This window comes from Callospermophilus lateralis, chromosome 13 (assembly GCF_048772815.1).
Source record: "Callospermophilus lateralis isolate mCalLat2 chromosome 13, mCalLat2.hap1, whole genome shotgun sequence".
NCBI lineage: Eukaryota > Metazoa > Chordata > Mammalia > Rodentia > Sciuridae > Callospermophilus > Callospermophilus lateralis.
Genome location: NC_135317.1, coordinates 95,766,305 through 95,788,306, shown reverse-complemented (window position 1 = coordinate 95,788,306; position 22,002 = coordinate 95,766,305). Strand labels below are relative to the sequence as shown.

General features: G+C 42.6%; 1 protein-coding gene across 7 annotated transcripts in view; it reads left to right on the top strand.

Moving 5' to 3' along the window:
* Positions 1 to 18,762, top strand: part of Npl (N-acetylneuraminate pyruvate lyase) — a 34,272-nt gene extending 15,510 nt beyond the window's left edge. For 2 of the 7 annotated variants that reach the window (XM_076831336.1, XM_076831329.1), the window contains exons 4-12: positions 796 to 883; positions 4,465 to 4,522; positions 5,267 to 5,342; positions 6,163 to 6,255; positions 8,082 to 8,230; positions 8,348 to 8,394; positions 11,124 to 11,208; positions 15,008 to 15,047; positions 18,024 to 18,762. In XM_076831336.1, the coding sequence (XP_076687451.1) occupies positions 796 to 883; positions 4,465 to 4,522; positions 5,267 to 5,342; positions 6,163 to 6,255; positions 8,082 to 8,230; positions 8,348 to 8,394; positions 11,124 to 11,208; positions 15,008 to 15,047; positions 18,024 to 18,208 (821 nt within the window). In that variant the 3' untranslated portion in view covers positions 18,209 to 18,762. Of the gene's footprint in view, positions 1 to 795; positions 884 to 4,464; positions 4,523 to 5,266; positions 5,343 to 6,162; positions 6,256 to 8,081; positions 8,231 to 8,347; positions 8,395 to 11,055; positions 11,095 to 11,123; positions 11,209 to 12,136; positions 12,216 to 12,662; positions 13,207 to 13,688; positions 13,766 to 14,987; positions 15,048 to 18,023 lie in introns of those variants that run through there. The other 5 variants (XM_076831331.2, XM_076831333.1, XM_076831334.1 and 2 more) reach the window with 5 other exon arrangements.
* The last annotated feature ends 3,240 nt before the right edge of the window (positions 18,763 to 22,002 follow it).

Genomic DNA, 22,002 nt, shown 5'->3' with positions numbered 1-22,002 from the left:
AAACATTGTCCCCTCCCTCACCTGCCTGGCCTGCCCTATTCTAGCCCAGTGCTCAGGGCTTGGAGGTCGAGATCCAAAGTGCTGCCCTGCACATGAGGCCTCTGTCTCTCGCACACTACTGTGTTGGCTGTTCCTCTGATCATTGAGACATGATTGTATGGAAGGGGAAGAGGAAGGAGGATGAATTCCAGAATCACACAGCTCTGGGTTCGAGTGTAAATGATTTCATGTTTCTGACCTCATATTTTCTACTGTAATTGAAAAGAATGTTGGCTTTGTTGGACTGTGAGAATAAGGGAATATTAAGTTCTTTGATACAAAAGTTATTACCACCCCTTACGCTCACTGTCAGACTGTGAACAGGTCACTTGGCACCCACAGCATGCAAATGCACCCACATAGGCTCCCCGCCCATGACCTGCCAATACTGGATAGAGTTGATTTTCCTGCCCTATAAGCCCAGAGAGAGAACGGGTGATGTGTTTGGAGATTGGCCTAAATGTGGGTAGTTATCTCCTCTACTAAAAATATTTGCCATCTGTCCCTGATAACAAGGACAGACATGTAATTGCAAGTCTCAATTAATTAATCTTCCCACTGCTTGGATAAAGTGAAGGGCAGAAAAATCTAGAGCCTGAAGTGGAAACTGGCACATGGCATCTTCCCCTCCATCCTCTGATAGTTCAGTGTCCCTCCCCCTTGGGCAGGGATCTGTGACCCTGCACTTCTGTCCTTGGGGTTGGAGGAGCAGAAGGCAGGAGTTGGTCCCACTGAGTGACTCTTTGTTTGGAACAGTGAATGGCACTACTGGAGAAGGCCTGTCCCTGAGTGTCTCTGAACGCCGCCAGGTCGCAGAGGAGTGGGTGACACAAGGGAGGAACAAGTAAGTGGCTCCATGGAGATAAAACATAGTATGCCAGCCAGACCTGTGCTGGCTGAGGCCCCTCCCCAGAGACACTGCCTCCCCACTGCCCATCAGAGATCAGAAGCCAGCTGGAGGTCAGCTGAGCAGGGGCCCAGGACATCCTGCACCTCAGCAAGGTGAGCCCTTCCTTTCTTGTGGAGACTGCATTCCTTTCTTGCCAGACTGCTTGGCAAACTATTGGAAAATGGCCTCTTGTCCTTGTCCTTGTCCTTGTAAGGCCAGTCCCCTCAGGGCTACCTGTCCTTGGGATGAAGGGGTAAGTGGATTAGAGGGTGGTGACTGACAGCTGGCTGCCCAGCTCTGGTACTGAACAGTTCATGTCTCTTTCCGTCTCAGGGAGGGAGCCTCCTGCTGGTGAGGGCTGGGGATGCGGCTCAGTGATAGAGAACTTACCTAGCAAGTGTAAGGCCCTGGGTTCAATCCCCAGCGCTGCAAAAAAGAAAGAAAAAAAAAAAAAAAAAAAACTACTCATGAGGGCAGAACAGCCTGTCAGCCTTCCTTCCTCCACTCTTTTGAAATGCAAACCTGATCATGTCACTTCCCAGCAAGGCCCCAGAATTCAGCAAGCCAAGGATCACCAGAGGATTCAGTGATGGAATTCACAACCAAGCTTTGCTAATCCTGCCCTCAGAAGACCAGTATCACTGTTGCTGTTCCCCCAGGGTCACATGGGGCACCCCCAAAGATGAATATTGGGATCTCAGAGCAAACATCTCTTCTGGTCAAATTCTGAGGCTTAAATGATAAGAAACAGCTTTTTACAGTGAATTCATTTCTCGATAGACTAATTCCTAGTTATGATCTTGGAAGAACCTCTTCATCTTTATCTCCAAACAAAAATATGTCAATATTTTACCTATCATCTTCCTTATGACACTGTCAAATATGGGGCTATGCTTGATCAAAATAAGTCCTCAAGTATTGATTAATCAGTTATTAATTCTCAAAATTTCACTGCTTGGCTAACCCTTAGATTTTATTCCCTGGACATTTTTTTAAATTCCTCAGACTCCTGTCTTTACTATTTTCCCAATTTTTATAGTATTTGAAAGCTCTATTCACCACAGAGCTGCATCCATGGCCCTTTTTATTTTTTAATTTTGAGACAGGGTCTCACCAAGTTGCTGAGGCCACCTCAAACTTATGGTCCTCCTACCTCAGCCTCCCGAGTTTCTGGGTTACAGCCTGCACCCCCACACCAGGTCCAGGGCTGTATTCTTAAGGCCTTACAGTGGTAACTGATGTCAATAGACACTTCCCCTTCCTCCCCCTTACTGTCGCTTTTATCCTCTTAGTTCAGAGTTACTATTTCTGGATGTTGGCATATCACCCTGAATGGTTTTAACTACAGTATCTTTGCATGAGATTCCTCTTTCATTCTTGGGGAATATTCTTTGGCAGAGAGGAAGCCGCGAGGTCAAAGCTATTGTCTAGTAAGGTGGCAGTTTGAAGTTGAGGCTTCCTTTGTGTGCCAAGGGAGGATGGGGGATTAGCTCCCTGTCTCTCAGTGCTGAGGTTGAGGTCAGCCTTCCCTTTTCCTTGGGGAGGATGGTTCTTTTTCCCTGTAGTTGGCCTCATTTTTTCCACTTTTAATACCAATCAAAAGTCTCTCATTTGTTCTTTTCCCCTTTAAAACCAATAGAAAATGTTTTAAAGGGGAAATTAAACATTTCTTGGCCTCCTCAGCACTTGGTTCAGTAAAGTCATAGAGACTCTCTGAACAGAGCTCGTTAGTCTATAGCTAAGTGCTATTAAGTGCCTCTTGTCGGATAGAGATGCAGTAAAATTATCCCACCAACTTGGAGTCTCAGTCTTAAAATTAATTATTTTTTTTCTTTATTTATTGTTTTATGTGGTCCTGAATACTTGCACATGCTAGGCAAGTATTCTACCTCTGAGGTATGCCCCCAGCCCCCTAGTCTGGAAGTTTTTAATTCTGTTTTTCTTATCTATAAAATGAGCCTACACACCAACCTTTTCTACTTGTGGTTTGTTGAAAGGATCAAGTGTAGGGGAACAGGGGCTGAGAATATAGCTCAGTTGGTAGAGTGCATGCCTCATATGCACAAAGCCCTGGGTTCAATCCCCAGCATTGCAAAAAAAAAAAAAAAAAACAAGTATAGAGGAACAACTTTAAAATCTATTGTTGCCTTGTGTGTTAGTCAGCTTTCTGTCACTATGACCACATACCTGAGAAATATCAACTTAAGGGACAAAAGATCTATTTTGGCTCAGAGTTTTAGCAATTTCAGTCCATTGTCACCTGGCTTCATTGCTTCTGGGCCCATGGCGAGATAGGACATTTTGGCCAGAAGCATACAGTGAAGCAAATCCACTTACCTCATCACAGGCAGGAGACCTTGAGAAATCAAGGGGTCAGGGACAAGATATGTGACCTACTTCCTGTAGGAAGCCCCACCTCCTACAGATTCCACCACATCCCAGTGGTCCCACAGTTTACCTCTACCAGGCATCCCAATGAACCCATCAGTAGACTAATCCATTGATGAGCTCAGAGCCCTCATGACCCAATCACTTCCCAAAGCCTCACCTCTGAACAGTGTTGCATTGGGCACCAAGCCTCTATCATGTGGGACTTTGGGGACATTCCAGATGTAAACTATAACACCTTGAAGAAGCTATTAGAAGCTGTTAGGCTTTTGGTAGACTAAGCTGATCACGAGTTCTTTGTGCCTACCTAGCAGAGCCTGTATTGTTCACCACAGGCCCTTTTCTGGATGTCTCTATTCTCTCCTTGCTGGGAAGCTCTTGACTAGGAAAGCATTCTGTTTCCAGGTGTCTTGAGTGAAGTGTGAGTTAGTTTAGATGGCCTTTCTACCCTGAGAGAATTGCTTTGCTATTGTTGGTCTTGATGTACAAAAATTCTCTTTTTAAATACACTTAATAGGTAGCGTAAAACTGCCAGTATACAGAAAACTTAAACATTGCCAGGTGCTTCTGATTAGATAGAATCAATAGCAATATCTAATGAGCTTTCATAAAATGGGAAGAAAGGGACAGTTTAAAATAACTTTAATAGTGGCCAGCTTATTTACTGAGGACAAAAAGAGACACATTCTTGCCTCGTTTTTATAAATACTCAGTTAAAAGCTCTGTAACCTTATAGTGCTTACACTTTGTAATGCAGTTAATACTTCTTAATTTTATTATGATTTTTGTATTAAATATTTTTTATTTAAAAAAAGATCAGGGGCTGGGGATGTGGCTCAAGCGGTAGCATGCTCGCCTGGCATGCGTGCGGCCCGGGTTCGATCCTCAGCACCACATACAAAGAAAGATGTTGTGTCCGCCGAAAAACTAAAAAGTAAATATTAAAATTCTCTCTCTGTCTCTCTCTTTAAAAAAAAGGAGGATGTGTCTCCGTGATTAAGCGCTAGATCACTGTAGAATTTTAATAGTCTTGCTATTGAGACTAGTAAGGCATTAACTAACTGCTAAAACTAGCACAAACCAGATTGGTGGAGCCCTCTGTGTTCTTCTAAACTTCAAATAACTCATCAATGTTTTCTTCCTTGCAGGCTGGATCAGGTGGTGATTCACGTGGGGGCACTGAGCTTGAAGGAGTCCCAAGAACTGGTATGTATGCTGTTCCACTTTGGAGAGACCACTCAAGGGACCTATGTTTTTATGATGAAATTACGTGCAGTACTATATGTAGTATATGGTACGTAGTGGATGCTGTGCTGGAGGAGATAGGTGTGGCACCTTAGGAAGCCACCATTGAGAAGCAGGCTCTGTGCAGTATAAAGTGACCATACACAGCTCTCTTACAATATGGAGGGTTTATGTACTCTACTTGAGATAGATTAAAAATATCACAAAGGCCCAGTAAGAGAAATTTGATGAAGCATTAGAAGCTTAGTGCAATGTATCTTTTGTGGTGTGTATAATCTTTTTCTTTTAACTTTCTCAACTGTACTCTCAATTTGTAATATAAATATTAAATTTGACTGCCATGCCATTAGATGGGAAAGATAATATGATACAGTAGGCTGAACAGTAGAGATTACATACCGAAATTTCTCTGTTAACAGTTATAATAAACTACTCATGTCTCCTCAGCAAGGTGTTTTGTACTGAAAAAAATCCAAATATTTGTAAGATTAAATATCCAGCTTACCTCTACCTGGCATCTCTAGTTTGCATCCTAGGATTTTCCTATCAATGACATTTTCATTATATTCAATCATTGTTTCCACTCTCTACTGGTGCATTAGTTGGCAAATCTGAAGAATTTGTTGCTGAACTCTAATATCTAAGCTGTAGGTGACTGTGATAAATCACTGATGGTCACTAGTATGATCTTCTCTCATTACAAAGGCCCAGCATGCAGCAGAAATTGGAGCTGATGGCATTGCTGTCATTGCACCTTTCTTTCTCAAGCCGTGGAACAAGGGTAAGTAGATGGCTCTGAATGCGCAGTGCCTTGCGCTTTCTACTCCTTGGTTCCATTCAGAAAGACTGTGTTTAAACTCATGAAGGTCAAGTGCCACAGACTGGAGATGGCAGTGGTACAGTGGTTCTCTGGAATATTTTCTACCCCTAGATCCACAGCAGAGATTGTATTAAAGTACTTCAGTTGTTTCACCAAGTAATCTGATTGAGTTGTCTACTGAGCCTCAGTTGGTACGTGCCTATGTTTGGGTCAGGTGTCCACTTCTGCCTTAGACAGCAGCCTAGGGTATCAGACCCAGGGCAATGTATGGGACTGTTTTTCTCAAGAGAGAAGCATTCTAATGATGGGCATTTTGAATTTTACTAGAATTTGTCTTTTCAGTCTCTTAAGCATGGGTAAGTTTGCACTAATATTTTGCTCTGTGTGTGTGTGTGTGTGTGTGCGCGCGCGCGCGCGTGCGCGCATGCGGACACACTCATGCTCTGGGAATCAATCCCATGCTAGGTATGCACTCTGTTGCTGATCTACACTCCAGCCCCAATTTTTTAATAGTTGTTCATTATGTATAGGAAGAAAATAATCATCTTATTTAAGCCTTTCTTCAGAGAGGGAAATAAAACTTTGAATGGATTGAGGTGTTAAGATACTGCAGTAGCTATGTCAGAAAAGCTAGGAGTGATCAGGACTGTTCAGCTTCTGTGAAGGATGGTTGTGTCCATCAGATGATTTTTTTTTCTTTTTCTTTTCTTTTTTTTTTTGGCCAGGGAAAGCCACTGTTTTCCATTTGTTCACGCCATGACTTTTCCTCCTGTACTTTCAGATGTCCTGATTAATTTTCTAAAAGAGGTGGCAGCATCTGCCCCTGCATTGCCGTTCTATTACTATCACATTCCTGCCTTGACGGGGGTAAAGAGTAAGTACTGGTTCTCTTGACGCTTCCTCCAACCCTTACCCCAAGAAAGCCCCACTCCATCCCACGCTACCCATAAGCACCATCGATGAGGCAGCTTCAGTTATTCCAGAGTGAGTCCCTCTAATACCCAGCCCTTTGCCATGATTCACACCACCTCATGGTGCCAGTTCTTTTTTTTCTTTTTTTTTTTTATTGGTTGTTCAAAACATTACAAAGCTCTTGACATATCATAATTTCATACATTAGATTCAAGTGGGTTATGAACTCCCATTTTACCCCAAATACAGATTGCAGAATCACATCGGTTACACATCCACATTTTTACATAAATGGTACCAGTTCTTAGACATGAAAGAAGGACTGACCTCTCAGCCCTTAATAGCAAACACCTCTTTCTTCTCATATGAGAAGATCCAAGACCAAAAGCCCCACAAGGGCAGGACTGCATCTACCTTCTACCTCCTGCACTCTCAGTGCCTCCCCAGAGCCAAGGTACTGTATTCTTTTCTGAATTTTCTTCTAGTTTTCTTTCATTTCTACTGTTCTTCTCCAGGGAGGAGACTTTTACAATTAGATGAAATTTGTTAGGAGATTAGTTTTTAAAGCCCTTCCTTTTCCAAATTCCACAAAAGAAAAATGGAAGGCTATGCATTATAAACATTCAGAGGAAATAAACAGTTTTTCCCATTCTTTCCTCTCACACTCATCACATACTACCAAACTTGTCACCTCTGATCACCAACATGGAATGGGGTGGGGGCGGGGGTGGTCATGGATTTCTCCCTACCAACAGCAGGTTCTCCACTGGAGACTAACTGGGTATCTAGTAGTTTAATTCTATTTTGACACTGTCTGCCTCATGTTAGCATCAGATCCCACGGGCTCAGTCCCATAACTGTCCCCACTTTATATGCCGGCTCAGGTCCCAGGTTGTGACCTGTGATTCTGATCAACTGGTAATAAGTTGGGGTTCCCACAACTCCCCCCTCATGTGTGATTAATTTGCTAGCGCAACTCATAGAACTCAGGGAAACTCTTTACCTATTCTTATCTACTTACTACAAAGAGACTTACAAAGGATACAGATGAAGAGATGCATAGGATAAGGCATGTGGGAAGGGTAAGCAAAAGTTCATGTCCTCTCTGGGAGTGCCATCCACCAGGAACCTCCACACGTTCTGCTACTCAGAAGCTGTCTAAACCTTGTCCTTTGGCTTTATTAGGTAGACATGCTTGATTACATTATTGACCATTGGTGTTCAGTTTAATCTTCTACCCCATCCCCTACCCAGAGGTTAAGGGATGGGACTGAAAGTCCCAACCCTCTAATCACATGGTCTTCAACCAACCTGCATCCAGAGTCTAAGAACCCATCAGGAGTCAACTCCTTAAAACAAAATGCTCCTATCAGCCAGAAAATTCTAAGGGATGGTTAGATGCACCTATCACTCAGGAAATTCCAAACATCTTAGCAGCTATATGTAAGAAACCAGGGTCAAAAACCGAATATAAGAATAATAGCTCCTCCTAGCACCTCTGTCTACAAAGGTTTCAGGAGCTCTGTTGCAGGAATTGGGAGCAGAAACCAAATATGTATTGACAATGTCACAAATATCCATCGACTGCCCTCAAGGAATGGAAAGCTAAATATTATAATTTGAAAGGTACCTGGAGCTACTAGACAGAGGCAAGCCTTTGTGCCATCTACAGCCAGTCCAGCTGACAGCAGCCAGTGGCAGCTCAGGGCTGATGTGGATCTCTAGGAAATGTTGTTTGATATTTTCTGAGGCTGTGTAGATTAAGGAGGTATTTATTGTTTTGAGCAGTTCGTGCAGAGGAATTGTTGGATGGGATTCAGGATAAGATCCCCACCTTCCAAGGGCTGAAATTCAGTGACACAGATCTCTTAGACTTCGGCCAGTGTGTTGATCAGAATCACCAACGACAGTTTTCTTTGCTCTTTGGGGTGGATGAGGTAAGTCACCCCTGACACAGCAAGTCGGTTTCCCTCCAGTTCAGGTAATGATTGATATACTCGAGTTTCTCTTCTCTTTTTCCTAAAAGTGAATTCTCTTTGTCTATTTCTCATTAGCAACTGTTGAGTGGTCTGGTAATGGGAGCAACTGGAGCAGTGGGCAGGTAAGCATGACTTATTTGTCTCAGCCATTACACATTTAAAGTCCCACAGGAAGGCACTCATCACTGGAGTAGTTTTATTTCTTTCATACACATCCTTTCTAATAGAAGTTACCTTTTGTTCCCATGTTTGTTCAGGGAAAGGGAATTAAGTAGGGCTCAGCAGTTGGTTAGAAACTAGATCATCCTTACGTAGAAGCTTCCATTGCGGTTAGAGGTGAGACACATGAGCTCGTGGGTTCAGCCCTTAGTGCTGCAGACCCTGATGATCAGTGTCTCAAGGATGTACTTACATTGTCTGTGTCAGAAATTTAATTATAAATAACAGAAACCCACTCAAACTACCTTAGATTTAAAAAAAAAAGGAAAATTATTATAAAATAATGAGAGATTACATAAAACCATGAGGAGGAAAAACCAGACCCTAGAGAGGAACCAGGAACTGCAGAGTTGTCAACAGCCAAGGCAAGTCATCCTGCATCTGGATTCTTCCCAAGACCCTCACTCTGCCTCCTTTCCACCTCTTTATTTCTCTTCTCATTCTCTCTCTCCAGGTGGGCTTTCTTTACTTCAGCATTCCCCTGGCCAGTCATTGCTGCCCAAAAATGGCCCCTTAGAATATCATTAAATAGCACTGCCTGGTCTAGTCAAGTGTCCCCCAAAGGTCCAGGGTTTGTTGTGGGGCAGGTCGCTCAGAAAACACACCAAGTCCCAGTTTTGTACAAATTGAAGAGTCTTTATTGTCTGACCGGCCAGGACTGCTCTCTATAGGACCAAGTTGTCTCTGTAGGAAACAGCCTTGAGCTTCAACATATTAGGGTTTTTAAAGGCAAAAACCACATCCAGGTTGACACAGCAACCAGCAAGCAAGCAGGAGTACAGAAGCTGAATAAAGCCATTAGTGAAACAAAGCAATGTCCTTAATCATTTTATTTTTATTATCATTCAGTATTTCTCATGGGATTTTCCATAATCATAATCAAAAGAGAAATGGATCAAAGTGACCCTAGTGGAGTACAAGTTAAAGAATAGCTATTAAAGCTGGGCACAGTGGCCCATACCTGTAATCCCAGCAGCTCTGGAGGCTGAGGCAGGAGAATCTCAAGTTCAAAGCCAGCCTCAGCAATGGTGAGGTGCTCAGCAACTCGGTGAGACCCCGTCTCTAAATAAAGTAGGGCTGGGGATGTGGCTCAGTGGTTGAATGCCCCGAATTCAATTCCTAGTACAAAAAAAAAGAATGGTTACTAACATCTAAACAGTTATTCTCCGACAAAGTACACTGCCCAAGGAAAATGGGAACCAAAGAGAACAATGGGGCTGGGGTTGTGGCTCAGTGGTGGCTTGCCTAGCGTGTGTGAGGCACTGGGTTTGCTTCTCGCACCACATTATAAATAAATGAATAAAATAGGTCCATTAACAGCTGAAAAAGAAAATTTTTTTAAAGATATGCCTGACAGGGGCTGGGGTTATAGCTCAATTGGTAGAGCACTTGCCTGGCATGCACAAGGCCCTGTTATTTATAATTAAATTTCTCCCCAGCACCATTAAAAAAAAAAAAAAAAAAGATATACCTGACAGTAAAGTGTATTTTGACATATTCAGAACCTGTTCTTACAGGTTTTATGGTTAGTGGGAATTATCCTTATCTCTTCAAGTTCTGGGATTTGGTCTCTTTAAGGGTCACAAAAATCCTTCTCTTGAGGGTAATTCTTTCTCTTATGTGCATTTCTGGGCCTGCATTTCTTCTGCAGATAACAGGGAATTTTTTTGCTAAGGAATGTAACATATCCTGTGGACTTACACCAGGCAGGGCTGCAGGCAAATGCTTTTTGAAAGTGAAAACCTGGGGACTGGGGCTGGGGCTGGGGCTCAGCGGTAGCACACTTGCCTGGCACATGTGAGGCACTGGATTCGATTCTCAGCACCGAATATAAGTAAATTAAAAAATAATAACAAAGGTCTATCAACAACTAAAAAATAATTTTAAAAAAAACCTGTGGGCTCAGCACTGTGGGCCCATTTTGTAGATTGATTCCCTTACCCTCCTATTCCTACCACTTCCGCGGCAACTAGGCAGTCCTTTTTTGAGCAAAATAGAAACCAGAATTACCTTCCAGAGCTCTGAGAGGACTAAATCTGATTTGTGTGAAGCCCCTGGAATATGATAGGCATTTAACAAATGGTCCTTCATTTTATATCCTCTACCCTCTGGAATCCTGTCTCCAAATTAACGTAATGTAAGTGGGAGAGGAATTTAGATACTTTATTGGGATTTGCCGGTCTTACTGTGGCGCTCCACACACCCAGCTCTCAGCAGATGGCTTTTAGGACTCTTCCCAGGTGCTCCATTTTGTCCACAGTTTCCTAGCATCTCCCCCTGCATGTGCCCTTAGGGCAGGCAGGTGTTAGCCTTAATCATTCCCAACCAAGTACACCTCCAGCTTTTACATTCTGTTGTTCTGTTTTTCCTGATTTTAACCTTTCTCTCTTTTTTCTTTGTCCCTTTTGGTGTTCTCTGCCTTCTCTGAGGACACTGCTTTATGTTGCTAGAGGGCTCAGAACTAAAGACAACCCGGTCCCCTATAGATTAGGACCTAAAAATAGACTTACGGCAGTCTGGGTTTTTTTGTTTTGTTTTGTTTTGTTTTTCCCCTTTTTAAACAGCAGTGGTGAAGATCTGTACCTTTCCAGTTGAGTTATTGACCCTGCAGTATTTGCTGTTGTCTTGCCAGCACCTATAACTACCTAGGAAAAAAGACAAACCAGATGCTGGAGGCTTTTGAGAGGAAGGACTTCTCTTCAGCCCTGAACTATCAGGTAAACCATTTATTGATTGATTTTATTGGTTCATATTAATTATACAGAAGAGTTAGATTCCAGACTTTTTCTTTGCTTCATATAAACTCACAGCCTTTCCTACAGGAGGGTCTTTTATCTTCTCCCTCATCAGCATTCCTGGCACACCTGCCCCCATGGAAACCACCTCACTCCCTTTTGCTTCACTTGTTTCAAACAGAACCTGTCCCCATTGTCCCTGTCTGATCAAGACAGGCCTCACAGGGAATGACTCTTCTCTTCCTTTTGGAAAGGATCTTATTTTTACTTCTATCTTCAAAGTAGCTTTGTGACTATAAAAAAATGGTCATAGATTTCTGGGGAAATGGACCACATGCAGCCCCTTTGAGGACTCATGTGAGTCATCAGAGAATAGGAGGAAGCTATGAAGCTGGGAACCTAAAACTGGGAAGGCTTAAACCAAAGGCAGGCAGGTCAGTACCCTGGAAATGTGCCCAGATAGAAAACAGCCACCAGGCAGGAAACCTCGTGGGGAGCCACAGGAGACACTTTGAAACAGGAAGAGAAAGCAGCTGTGTGATGTGTTACAGAGAAGGCCCTAGAGACAATAATGGTGGCTGTGAGTGCTGCACAGAGGACAGCCCAGCTGTCCAGGGAAAGAAGAGCATCACCGAAGGGCAGAACCCATGGAGACATAAGCGGAGAGTGGGTGCACTATTGGTAAACGGGATGAAGAGGAAAGCAACAGGGGCTGGGGATGTGGCTCAAGTGGTAGCACGCTCGCCTGGCATGAGTGCGGCCCGGGTTCGATCCTCAGCACCACATACAAACGAAGATGTTGTGTCCGCCGATAACTAAAAAATAAATATTAAAAAATTCTCTCTCTCTCTCTCTCTCTCTCTCTCTCTCTCTCTCTCTCTCTCTCTCTGTCTCTCTGTCTCTCTCTCAGGAAACAAACAGGGTGGGGCCTGGAGACATGGGGTTTTCAGCATAGCATTCAGTGCTGAGAGGAGCAGCCAGAGAAAATAAGTGACAGTGAAGGAGAATAAGCAAAGGCAAAACAAGTGGATTCTCCTCATAAAGCTCAGTTGAGGGATCTGTTTGAACGGACAGGCCACCATCAGGGTTAATTAGAGATTACTTAGCTAAAGTACAAATATTCTAGCAGCTAGGGTAATCTGCAGCTCCAACCTGAGGAGAACAAGAGCAACAGTACCAAGGAGTGTTTGAGTCTTCTCCACCCTTAGGCCTCCAAATTGGGCCAGCATAAATCTACTTCCTTCTTACAGTTTAAATAGTTTAATATTTACCTATGATCCAGACTAGGTGAAGCTAACAGCAGAAACTACGTAGGACACAAGAAGCTGTGTCATCTAACTAATCATGCCACGACTCTGGTTTAAAATAGGGTTCAAGAGTCTGAATTGTGCAGAATCTGCCATCTCTTTGTTTTCTTTTTCTTTTTTTTCCTTTAGTTCCATAGAAGTTATTTATGAAAATGCCAGCCTGTTCTGAGCCAAATGAAGGGAAACCATAAATGGAGCAAACTGTGAGGCAGCTGTGTAACTGACCCTGCACTCAAGCTTCTCTTGTGGCTGACTCAGTTTCTATCTTTTTTTCCCTTTAGTCCCTAATCAAATAAATCATCCCATTCAAAGCAGGGTTAGGGCAAGGTACAGTGGCTCACACCTGTAATCCCAGGGGCTCAGGAGGCTGAGTCAGGAGGATCAGTAGTTCAAAGCCAGCCTCCACAACTTAACAAGGTCCCTAAGCAACTCAGGGAGACCCTGTCTCTAAATAAAGTATATTTAAAAAGAGGACTGGGGGTGTTGGGGCTGTACCTCAGTGGTAGTGTACTTGTCTGGCATGTGTGAGGCACTGAGTTCGATTCTCAGCACCACATTAAAAAAAAGGGTCTACAACAACTAAAAAATTAAACTAAAAAAAAAATTTTAAAAGGGGGGTGGCTAGGGATGTGGCTCAGCCCCCCTGGAGTCAATACCCTGTACAAAAAGAAAGAAAAAGCAGTGTCAGTAGGAATTCAGTTTAGCACATTCTCTGCTTCTTACTGAAGGCAAGTGTGAAGGGGTAAATTTACTCGTTTACTCATATGCCAGGGACTGAGCTAGCATTTCGATGATTTATGCCAGATACAGAATTTCAATAAGGCTGGTTATAGCTCTCCAAGAGCTTACACTTAATATACCCAATTTAAGCAATGGAATTATGTGCAGCCCTTTCAGAGAATGAGATATAGGCGGACATGGTGATCTGTAATCCCAGCTACATGGAAGGCTAAGGCAGGAGGTTCGCAAGTTTGAGGCTAACTTCAGCAATTTAGTGAGACCCTGTAGCAAATTTAAAAATCAAAAGCTTGGGGGGATGTAATTCAATGGTAGAGAAGAATTGGACTATCACTCTTCTTATCAATAACAATACTTCTTTTTGGTGGGAGGAGGGGACTACTTCCCTAGCTCTTTTTATTTTTTATTTTGAGACAGGGTCTCACTACATTGCCAGAGCTGGCCTTGAACTTGTGATCCTCCTGTCTCGGCCTCCCAAGCCTACTGGGATAACAGGTGTGTGCCACTGTGCCCAGCTTAATCTATTTTAGAATACTGCACTTCCAGCAGTTGAATAACTAGAAGTTAATTCTCATAAAACCATAGTAGTGGTCCACTTTATGCTTTGAAGACAGTCCTTGCTTCCCTGCCACTGTGACTTATTTTTAAAAGGATATATGATTCTTTCTCTTCCTCTCTCCCTCCTTCTCCCTAATCTCTCCCTCTCCCTAATCCCAGGAGAACAGGATTACCTTTCTTCCAGAGTTGTCTGTCCTTGAACATACAACCACCACAAGAAAAAAAGTAATTCAGACTTTAGGGATGGCACAGAAGATCTCATAAATTATGTCTCCCAAATTAACAAGTGAATTACAACTGCAACAGAGAACTTGCAGAATGCAGCCTTTGATTCACCACTTTAAAAACCCCCTGTTCCCCTGGATGGGCAGAATCATAACCTCTGGGACAGTAATCTCCTGTGCTTCCCCTTTGTTAGCAAAGCAATAAAACTCTTTTCCTTTTTCTCAAAACCGAGTCCTTGTTATTGGATTGGCATCAGCTGCAAGGACTGAGCTTTCTGTAACAAGACAGCCTTGTCCAAGTACCCCTTGGTTATCTTGAAGGTACTCAGAGGTATGTGTACCACAACTTAAAAAAACACTACACTAGCTGCTAAGTTTTCCTCATAAACTGGTGGATAAGGATGCATTCCCATCTTACCACCTATAACGTTCTACAGTTTTCACTTTTTTCTGCATGGGCCTATTCTATAAAGTTTGTATGCATGAAAAGATCCTACCTTATCCTGGGTGGATCTCAACTGTCCGTCTCTGTTTCTTCCAACTACGATAGACCTTCAGAAAACTTAGATGTGCACACTTTTTAAAATTTCTATAATTTGCTAAATTCCTTAAGTTGTTTTGGAAGGAAATGAAAGAGAATACAAAAAGAAAAAGAAGTGGGGAGACACCTCAACTGACCAAGGATGCTTTATTAAGCAACAGAGGGGCACATTTTCAAGAGGAAAATAGCAACTGGCTACAAGGATCTGAGTTTTATAGGGTTTAGCAGGGCCACATCGTGGGAGCAGTTTGTCAGATACTTTTGGCAGGCTTACTTTTAGCAGGCTGGGGAACTTGACAGATGAGGGAAATTGTCCTCAGTTTCCCTTTTTCCCTGAGGGGTTGTAAGTTTCCACCTCCTTCAGCTTTCACAGTTCACTAATGTTGATTATAGATTTGTTTATTCCCTTCTAGTTTTGCATCCAGAGATTTATCAACTTTGTGGTCAAGCTAGGTAAGTGCCACATCTGTTTCCTGCCTTGTCTGTTGTTGTCGAATGTTAAAGGGAACAGAATCTCCTCACTTTCTCTGAGGGTTCAACAAGAGCACTGTTGACTGCTCTGTCGCAAGCTGGGTTCTGTTTTTAATACTACCCTCCAGGGCCAACCATATAAAATGGTTCAGTAACCCTGATTGGGAGGTCTTTGATACAAATCTTTCTCCTCCAGTTTAGCATGTTGCTCCCCACACCATACGCGCTGCACTTTCTTTACCTTCTCTCCCAACAGTCAACATTTGCCTCTGCTCATTAAAATTCTGCTACTGAACTGTGGCTGACTTCAGCCTAAGTACTTGGGGAAAGCAGTCTGAATACAGATTTTACTAAATTGTGAATGACTGACAGCTCTCCCAAGAGCATTTGAAATTTAAAAAGAGTTTATTAAAACAGATAAGCCTGGGCTGGGGATATAGCTCAATTGGTAGGGTACTTGCCTTGAGTGCACAAAGCCCTGGGTTCCATCCCCAGCACCAAAAAAAAAAAGAAAAAGAAAAAGAAAACCCCAAAACACAGGTAAGCTAAAATGGATGAAGGTTTGGATAATATGACAAAATAAGATTGGGGGGAGAGGGGATACAGTGAATCTGAGCAGAGGAAGCTCTCCAGAGTGTCTTAAATGATGTCCCACAACAAATGACAAATGCTACCATTCACTCATCCTCTGAAGAGACCGGCCCTTGGGCCAAATGAACCTGGGTCAAGTCCAGGAAGAGTTTCTGGTGTTTTCTTGGCAGACCTCCCACTTCCCTGTGCAGAGCTTTTCTGCCTCACCCTGGAAACTTCCCTCTCCTCAGGCACCTATTATGTATCCAGCCCCTCCTTCCCAAAGGTTCTCAACTAGCTCTCTTAATCCTTCCAAGACAATGTTTCCATTTGCATTTGTACTGTCATGACTTTTGTCATATTTGAGTGCTGCCCATGCTATTAATTACCTATTATAATTCCCTTGTCCTGGACAATACTTTTCACAAAATTGTGGTTTGACATAATAGTTATATGTTCCTACAAAGTACATTAAAATTGATACTGAAAGGTTAGAAATAACTAGAAGTTGACCTGTATGCCACATAAGATCATCTTACTTACCAGCTATGTTACTGCAACAGTTTTGTAAAATGTGAATCTAAGATATTAGCAGAAAGGATTTACTTGTTTGTCTGAATCTCTGCATTTTAAGGGTGGAGGAGCTCTTGAAGATAGTTTTCATGACCTAAAAAACATCTTTAAAAAGCTCGCCAAGCACAGTGGCCCATGAGGCAGGAGGATCCCAACTTCAAAATCGGCCTCAGCAAAAGTGAGGGGCTAAGCAACTTGGTGAGACCCTGTCTCTAAATAAAATACAAAATAGGGCTGGAGATGTGGCTCAGTGGTCGAGTGTCCCTGAGTTCAATCCCTGTTACTTACTTACTTACTTACATACATACATACATACATACATACATACATAAAATAAAAAGATCTTTTCAGACTTCATGGGAGTTGAAGTTTTCATGACTTGGTCATAGGAAGACTTATTAAAGAAACTTGTCTTAACATAAAGACAGCTCCTTGCTCTACCTACCCATAATAAGTCTGGAAGTCCATTTTGCATCTGCCAAAGTTTATTCCATATGTTTAATCCTGCTAAGTAATTTCCTTCCCAATGCTCAGTTGTTATTTTAATTAAGTTCACTTAATAAAAGGAAGTTACTTCTTATAGCTTGAAACCATAACAATAGGTAGCTAAGAAAACAAGTGACAGATATTTTAGAAGACAGGGATTAGGGATTATGACACAAGATTATTGTGTTTTTGCATACTAAAAGGGCACCAACTTCACCTGCTTCTTCAGCCTGAAGGCTTTGTCTCTTCCTCAGTTCTGAAAAAGTCCCTATTATCAGCTGTGAATATTGTCTTGACTGTATTCACTGAAGACTGTCATTCTGAAAATGTATTAGATGGATTTTGAATATTCTCAAATCTGTGCTTTAATTAAAAAAAAATATTTAACATGTCTTTCTGTGCTATATTCTGAATTTCCTTAGGCTTGTCTTCTTAAAAAATCACCAATTTTTTTCCTTAGCTATGTTTTCTACTGTTTAATTTCCCTGAACAAACAGTATGCATTTTATTTCCAGTATTTTCTTTTTTTTTTTTTTAAAGAGAGAGAGGAGAGAGAGAGAGAGAGAGAATTTTTAATATTTATTTTTTTAGTTATCGGCGGATACAACATCTTTATTTGTATGTGGTGCTGAGGATCGAACCCGGGCCGCACGCATGCCAGGCGAGCGCGCTACCGCTTGAGCCACATCCCCAGCCCCTCCAGTATTTTTTTTTGGCATTTTTTCAAGTACACCTGGCTTTGTTTGTTTTTGTGATACTGGGAATTGAACCCAGGGCCACACAGATGCTTGGCAAGCACCCTACCACTGAGCTACATACTACTGAGCTACTTGAGAGGTTGAGGCAGAAGGATTGCATGTTTGAGGACAATCTCAACAACTTAGTGAGAACCTATCTCAAAATAAAAAATAAAAAGAGCTGGGTATCTCAGTTAAATCTGCTATACCACAAAAAAATATATATATATCACACCAATATATACTTAAGTCAGATTATCCTCAAGGGCTATTTGGTTTCAGATCTTTCTTATCCTTATGACTGTATTCCTGATAGCTTTGGATCCTCCTTCTTTGCTTGCAAAGGTTGACTTTGAGCCTTACTTTGTTTTGTTTTATAGTTTGTTAACATTTTCCAGCATTCCTGTGTGTGTGCAACAGGAAAAGTCCTTTGTCTACCCAGTCAAGGTGACAGTATTGACAAGAAATGTGCCTTTTACTTGCATCTTATCCTAATGTGGAAGTCATTGTTGGCATAAGATCTCTTCTTTGGGATGTTTTTGTGGATGTGGACAGTGCCAGATATGTTTCCTCATTTATTTTTCTTGTCTAGGTTTTGGAGTATCTCAGACCAAAGCCATCATGACTCTGGTCTCTGGAATTCCAATGGGCCCACCCCGACTTCCACTGCAGAAAGCCACCAGGGAGTTTACTGATAACGCTGAAGCTAAACTGAAGAGCCTGGATTTCCTCTCTTTCACTGGTGCAAAAGACGGAAACTTGGAAGCCTGTAGCTAGTGCCTCTCTATCTAATCAGGATGTGTATTTTGAGACCTCATCCATCTTAAATAGTACATTCTTTTCTCAGGGACTTTTTAGATGAAATTGAACTAAACTTTCTTGTAGCAAATGAAATCTCACATCAATCAGCAAATAAATAGCTACTGTGAGAGTTAGGTGCATCAGGATGCACCCTCAATCCCAGCAATTTAGGGATGTGTGCCAGCCTCACAACTTGGTGAGACCTTGTCTCAAAATAAAATAAAAAGGGCTGTGGAGATAGTATAGCTATAGAGTGCCCCTGAGCACAATTCCCAGTACTCCCTATAACACAAAATAAAGAGGAAAAAAAAAGAGATCATGGACACTAAGTCATTTATATCACAGTTTTGGGGGTTTTTTTGTAGAGAAATCACTGTTTATATGGATGAAATGGAATCAAGGGAAATTTGTAATTGATTAATTTCATCTGCTCTTGGGAATTCCCATTAATTTCTGGTTCTCAATTCTATTTTAAAATCTAATTTTAAACCACTATAATGTACTTTCATTTTAATAAATATTCATTTGGAATCTAGGAAAACTCTCAGCTGTTGCATTTAAAACAAAATTACAACATGACTCAACTATAAATATTAATAAACCAACTGGCTCACTTGGCTGCTTAGTCTAACTCTAAAAGCACTGTTTTCAGGTTAATTTTGATGTCATAGTTTTCTTCCAAAGCTTTGGGTCAGGAGAAGATTCACTCCAGTTCTTATTAACTGGAGAGCCCTTTAGGATGGTGCTGTGGTATGGATGTAGTGTATCCCCCAAGGGTTCCTGTGGGGGAGACTTGGTCCCCCGGGTGGTGATGTGAGAGGGAATAGAACCTTTAAGAGGAGGGAGCTAGCAGGAGGTGTGGAAATCACTCTGGCTGCCTTGGAAGGGAATGCTGGTCTCCTGGGGTGAGTTCTTTCCAGAGTGAGTTGTTACAAAAGTTTAAGACTGAACTCTGAATGGCCAGTTGGCTTCCTCTCTGGCGATGGGATCTTTCCCTCTCATGTACACTTCTGCCACCATGATGTTATTGCTGTGAAGCCAGAGCTGTGCAGAGCTGATGCCATACCCCTGAACTCCAGAACTGTGAGCTAAATTGTAAGGGACCGGCGAACGACGGAGGAAGAGACCACCAAGAGACCGACTCATGCAACAGCAAAAGGGGGTTTATTGAAGATCCAGCGTGCTGGGGCTCCGTGCTCACTCAAAAAGGGAGAGCAGCCCAGCGCCCCGAGTAGGGGTTAAGCAGTGCTTAAGTACACTTTTTGGGGAGGGCGGGGGCTTTGCATACATCAGAGCAAATCATCATGAGGCGCAGGAAAGTCAAACAACAACTCTCAAACATGATTAGCACATTCGTTGGCGGGAACAGGTCGAGCAGGGGTGATAGGTCAGTCCTAAGGAGGGGGATACATTCAAAACTGATTTGTTTAGGCCCTGAGGTGCCTACGTGCTGAGCTGCACAGGGTCCAGGTTGTTAAGCAACTAAGTGGTCAGGGGGGATTTCGACACATATCTAATGGGCAGTTCCAGGTATTGTCTTAACTGCCACAGGAATGTCAGGTTCTGAGTGCAGTTTAGAAACGTTACAATACCTGGTCCTTTACATTTTAACTTCAGTTTCTTTTATCCTTTCAAATTAACCCTTTCAGCTGGGAACAGTAGTATGTGCCTGTAAATCCTAGTGACTTGGGAGACTGAGGCAGAAGGATCACAAATTCAAGGCCAATTGCAGCAACTTAATAAACGAGACAAGTCATTTTTCTTTAAAAGTCATTCAGCCTCAAGTATTTTGTTATAGTGATAAAAAACTGACCTCCAACTAAGGTGAAGTAAAGTGATCCACCCACAGGGTTGGAGTGAATAGGCACTTCAAAAGCATCTGAAAAACCAGCCTCTATCTCAGAGCAAAGCCTGTCCAAGGAAGGGACATGACCTTTGTCCTTGGAAAAACCCACAGAGCACTCCTAGGCACATTCCCACCCTTCTAAGTTGTTTATCTACAGGAGAGATCTGCTGTGCCAGGGGTCCCTGACTCAGTCAGGCAAGGTGGGGACCCATAGCAGCCCCCTAGCAGCCACCAATCAGCATGAGACAGGGAAATACCTGGGATGCCAGATGACCCTCCCAGTAGTTTATGGTGTTGGGAAACCATGTAGTTCGGCACGTATACCCCTCTTGGCTTAAACCAATCAGTTCAAACGAATACCCCCTTTGTACTGACCAATCACCCCTAGACAACTTGTACCCGCCAGTGAATGTGCTAATCATGTTTTAGAGTTGTTATTTGATTTTCCCGAGGTGTGTGATGATTTCCTAAAAGAGGCTATGATGTATGTGAAGTCCCTGCCCTCTCCAAAGAATGTATAAAAATGCTGCAAACCCTGGGTTCGGGGCCTCTCAGCATCACCAGTTGCTGTGTGTGTGTGCGGAGGACCGAGCTAGCTCGCAATAAACACCACTTTGCTGCTTACATCGATCTTGGGTCTCTGGTGGTCTTTGGGGGTCCCGAATTCGAGCATAACACATCTGTTGCTGCTCTTTGGTTCTAAATATTTACTGTGCTGATTCTCACCCTTTGCATGCCTTGTCATCATGCTTCAAAAAGTGAAGAAAATCAAGGATTTTGTGCTCACAACTGGGTAAAAGGATACCAGATCTACTAAGAAAAAGATAGCCAGGTGTGGTGTCACACACCTATAATCCCACTGTTTTGGGAGACTGAGGCAGGAAGATGGCAAGATTAAGGACAGCCTAAGTAACTTGGTGAGACTCTGTCTCAAAAAATATTGAAAAACAGGGCTGGGAGCCAGGCGCAGTGGCGAATGCCAATAATTCTAGCAGCTCAGGAGGCTGAGGCAGGAGGATTAAGGGTACAAAGCCAGCCTCAGCATAGCAAGGCACTAAACAACTCAGTGAGACCCTGTCTCTAAATAAAATACGAAACAGGGCTGGGGATATGGCTCAGTGGTTGATGCCCATGTTCAATCCCCCATACTAAAAAGAAAAAAAGGGGGGTGGATTGGAATGTGACTCAGTGCTTAAGTGCCCCTAGGCTATAATAGGTAAGTTTCAAAGCCACAAGAGAGCCAGTCAAAGCATCAAGTGAACCCCTGTCTCAGGTTCAATCCCTGGAAACCCCTCCCCCAACTATTAAGAGAAAGAAAAATAATGTCAAAAAGTTTGAAGCAGGGGCTGGGATTGTGGCTCAGTGGTAGAGCGCTCTCCTAGCACTCGCGAGGTCCCAGGTTCGATCCTCAGCACCACATAAAAATAAATATATTGGGCTGGGGATGTGGCTCAAGTGGTAGCAGGCTCGCCTGGCATGCGTGCGGCCCGGGTTCGATCCTCAGCACCACATACAGACAAAGATGTTGTGTCTGCCAAACACTAAAAAAAAAATAAATATTAAAATTCTCTCTCCCTCTCTCTCACTCTTTAATAAATAAATAAATAAATATATTGTATCCAACTGCAACTAAAAAATAAATATTAAAAAAATAAAGCCATTGTGTCATGTCCATCTACACCTAAAAAAAAGTAAATATTAAAAAAGTTTGATGCAGCCAATATCTTTTACCTTGATCATCACAAAGAAAAGGCAGAGGAACTGAAGCAGGTTTGGCAATGAAGGAGCTGAAAAGAACCAAACAGGCTGATTTGAATTACATTAAACTTGTTAAGTGAAAGGGTAAAATTTCTAAGCTGCTTCTAAGCTGCAAAAGCCTGAGTTAAAATGTAAAAGATCGGGCATTGTATTGTTAAATTCCTCT